The 4,287-nt window shown below is 37.3% G+C and overlaps 1 protein-coding gene across 1 annotated transcript; it reads right to left on the bottom strand.

Moving 5' to 3' along the window:
- Positions 1–1,610: 1,610 nt before the first annotated feature.
- Positions 1,611–3,651, bottom strand: LOC120178184 (zinc finger protein MAGPIE-like). The gene is made up of 2 exons (XM_039184117.1): positions 2,816–3,651; positions 1,611–2,737 (listed from the first exon to the last, which is right to left on the bottom strand). Exons 1-2 carry the CDS (start codon positions 3,229–3,231, stop codon positions 1,915–1,917), a joined length of 1,239 nt encoding a protein of 412 aa, XP_039040048.1. The 5' UTR covers positions 3,232–3,651; the 3' UTR covers positions 1,611–1,914.
- Positions 3,652–4,287: the final 636 nt, after the last annotated feature.

The raw sequence follows: 4,287 nt of genomic DNA, 5'->3' as shown, positions 1-4,287 counted from the left end.
AGAACTAAATTGATGTCAAAATACGATAAGACGAAAATGATAAATCAAGTCTATTATATGAATAAAAATTATCATTTTGTCTAAATAAATTATATTCTATGTTAATATTAAATGTCTAAAGTATTTTTCTCTCAAAGTAATAATCACTTCTTTGCATCGAAGGACGAGCATCTAACAAATCGGCATCAACACCCATTGGAGGTGACATCAACAACAGCGAAGGCGAAAATGATGGGTGAGTAGTGACTGTTCAGCAGTGCAGCAGCAGCGGTGATGATCGGCGATAGCTAGGTAATCCGGGTTCTAAATTAAATATTTTAGGATTTTGGGCTTTCTACATTTCAGAACCTTTTTTGTTATTAAGACCATACTTTGTTGACAAGTATGTCACATTAGATTAGCCTTCAGAATTAATCCTAATATAAAAGTTTTTTTTGTACTCCAGTTTCAAGATTTCGTGTTGATTAATCTGGATCGAATCGACTCAGGTCATACATATGATTTTGGTGGGTGAGTCTCCTAGCGGGGATTTTCTGCATACACAAGGACTCGAACTTGAAACATTGTTTAAATGATATCAAACTGCTTATCACTTGAACCAACTCCATCCTAATACAGAAGTTCGTTAAGCATCAAGATGCCTTTTGTTATCTTACATGTTAGGACTATATTCCTTTTACTTTTGTGCCTATGAAATATTAATGACAATGATCATAAGTTATGTCAAAATTATGAGTCAGCTTGATAATGAAGGTTCATGCTTTTTCTCTTATTGGATGCAAAAAATTGTTATTCAGAACAGGAGAGAAAAGAATAAAGTCTAAAGGCATTACATGGTTATGAAAGTGAGACTTTCAAGAGAGGATACATACATTTGATCAAATCTCAATGATTTTCTAGATCAATAATTCATGTCCATTAATTGTCTTACATTGAAAGAGTTTGGATTCCCAGTTATAATCACGCTTACGAGATCGCATCAATAAGTTAAAAGTTCGAATTTTAACATAAATAGTTACCAACTCGAAATGAAAATGGTTAAAAATTCGAATTTTAACATAAACTATAAATATATTAACCAACTCAAAATGAAAATGTGAGCAGTAGAGGTCAAAGTATGGGACCACAACACTATCAATGTCCTGTTTGAATCAAATAAGCCACAAAGTAAAACTCTTGTACATTGTCCACTTGTGTTTCCATGTCTTTACTTATTGACTCCCAATGTATCATTGGCATTGAGGAAAAAGGGCAGAGAAATGACAATTTTTTTTCCTTTTTCCCTTACACATTTTACCTATACATGAACATGACTTTGTCCCCCAAGATCAGTTTGGTACTGGGGAAAATTATTGTGCTGTCACGGATTTAAATTGTGGTTGTGATCGTGTATTCGTTGCGTCGTGATTGCAGCGATAGTGGACATTATTGGAGTCACGGTGGGTATTGCGTCTATCAGAATAACAGCGGACCGTTGTATAAATTCCTGGTGCTGATCTTGTTAAGTTACAGATATTGATATGCATGGTTTGTTCACGGGGGAAGCTGCATTATATTATTTCAATTAACAGTTGAAAGTCTATTTTGTAAATAGCTAGAATAATGAAAGATTATTTTATGGATATGTAAATACTTTTTCTTTAAAATCTAGTATGACAGAACAGCAACCACAATGGAGATGAAACAATTAATGCAATAATGGAGCTTCCAAAGTTTTTTTTTTTTTTTTGCTTTGCTCCCACAACTTCATATCATATCCTCTTTTTATCAAAGTTTAGAAAAGCCATAATTTTTAAAAGGGATGAATTTGGCTTTCAAAGGTTGAAGAGAATATGCATGGATCTCATCCTTCATGATTCTCTTCAATAGTTGCTCTAGGATTAAGACTTTTCTTCCCTGCAAAGTCATTCAATATCATAACCATCCATTGATTGAAAATGGATGACAAATGGCCTGAACTCCGACACCCAAAAAATCTCTTGTTTCTCCCCCGCCGCCGCCCTCTTCGTTCTGTAAACGTCGGCGTTTCGCGGGGTACATTTGCAGTTGATTCAAAGTGGAAATATCATTTGCTGTTGTCGCTGTTGGTGTGTTTGAAACATAAAGATCACTGTACTTGTTCCCATCTTGACTGTTGCTACACTTGGTCCGGAAGCTTCCTAGGAACGATGTGTCGGTCGATGTTGCGCCGATTTGGGCAGCTTTCTGCAACAAAGCTGTGGCAGACATGCTGAAGGATGGTGTCTGATGAGACTGGTGTTGTGTGCTAAACAATGAAGGGACACTCACAAGTTGAGGTCCATTTTCCTTCACATTACTCAAAGAAAGTGAAACGCTTGTTGTCACCTGGTGGTCATCAGCAGCAGCATTACCTGAAGAGACCTTATTCCCAAAGACCCGGTTTATCTGATAATCCAATGCAGGAGTGTTCGATGTCGAAACCAGAGGCTCAACGTATATCGATCCCGGATTCAAAGAACCGAATTGCTGAATCTCTTGGCCCTGAGATGCTTGTCCCGTCCGCAAGGAAAATCCATGTCTAGTTTGGTCTATTGCATCATCATTGCTTGAAGAAATTGGTCCGAAAACAGTGGAGAAATCTAATGGATTCTCCATAAGTTGGTAATTGAAATTGCCGGCGGCAGCCAAGCTGTGCATGCCGGAAGCTGCATTAACTCTAGCTGTTTCCTCGGCCAAAGCATCACAGAAAGCCCTATGCGTGATGAAACTATCTCTTCTGCATCAAATAGTTGTAGTTCTTCAGTTCGCCTTACACAATGAATCAACATCACTTTGATATGGTGGATATATTTACCTTGAGAATAGAGTACCACAGTCGCATTTGTACTCCCTGGTGCCGCAGGTTTTCGAGTGTGCTTTCCAATCAGACTGCACAGCGTATCGCTTCGAGCACTTCTCGCACTTCCACTTCTTCTCCCCATGCTTCCGATAAAAGTGTTTCTTTATTCCTGTTAAATCACCGAGAGCCCTCAAAGGATGGTGATGGACGCAGGTCTTTTCGGGGCACACATACACGCGCTTCCTCACCTCCTTCGTACTTCTTTGCTTCAGCTTCCATGGAAGGTTATGGCCTCGCCGATGGAGTTGAAGATTTTGGTCTCTTTGGAAACCCTTGCCGCATACTTCGCACAGGAATCTGTTGGTTGCCATCAGAGTCTTTGGGGACAAAGCTATCACTTCAGCTTCAGGATCTGGTATTAAGCATAACATAAATTGACCATGAAGATGATCCTCAAAAGGGAAAAAAAACTATCAGATAAAGTCTTATAGAAGAGTACTTGCCTGGTGTTCCTGGAAGGTTTCTTTTCTTCTTCGGAACAGCTGGAGGATTGGATCCAGATACAGGATTCATCATAAAACCATTCGAGATCGATTCTTCTGCCATAGTTTCTAACATCTTTGTTGTTAAAGCTTAATACGAAACCAAAAAAAAAAATCCAGAAAAACTAAGAGCTCTTCTATTGGTTTTCTCAACCCTAATAGTATAAGCTGATATATGCAAAGGAATGGATCTCTCTTCTCTCTCCCTCAGATACACAGTACTGATTTAATTATAAGTACTTGCTTTTGAGTGGAATATAATACTAATATATATATATATATTTTAATGAGAGGCGGTGAAAAGTTAAAGTTGGGAGGGAAGGGAAGAGGTTGAAGAAATAGAGAGAGGGTGCTCAAGAACCCCAAAGGTGCATCATGACACATATGATGAGGTCCTAAGAAAGCTAATCTCCATGCCTTTTCCATTTGGAATCATTATCTCATAATTTGTTTACTTTTCGTTTTTTATTAGTATCATTTTTCTAATCTCTGCTGCATTCCAATCTGCAATTCTTTTGACTCCATTTCCATATATGTAATAAAACGTACTACTCCACGTATACCAGTTCCAATTATTTCCAAGAAAAAAAAACAACCTTGAAATTTACGAGGAGTATTACACTAGTCGACCGACTATCGACAACATACTATCAAATTTTTAGGTTGTATTATATTGATGTCGTGTTTACTATTGAGTGACTGATCGTGACATACTTAATCATATAACTTTGATTTTTAAAGAAATATGATCAAGAAATCATGAGGATTGCCATAAATATTAGATGACATGGTAGAAGCCCTAGGGCAATTTAACTAGTGCTTTGGGTTGCTTTCTCATGAATTAGTTGAAAGTTTCCCTTTAAAGTTAATCATAAAAGCATAGTGAAAAGTTTATTTGTTTATTTATAAGTTCCAAAACAAAAGTTAGCTGGCTTGGTGTATGCA

Source organism: Hibiscus syriacus, unplaced genomic scaffold (assembly GCF_006381635.1).
Source record: "Hibiscus syriacus cultivar Baekdansim isolate YM2019G1 unplaced genomic scaffold, ASM638163v2 tig00112344_pilon, whole genome shotgun sequence".
Taxonomy (NCBI): Eukaryota; Viridiplantae; Streptophyta; class Magnoliopsida; order Malvales; family Malvaceae; genus Hibiscus; species Hibiscus syriacus.
The sequence above is the reverse complement of the archived record's forward strand: the minus strand, read 5'-3'. Positions and strand labels throughout refer to the sequence as shown.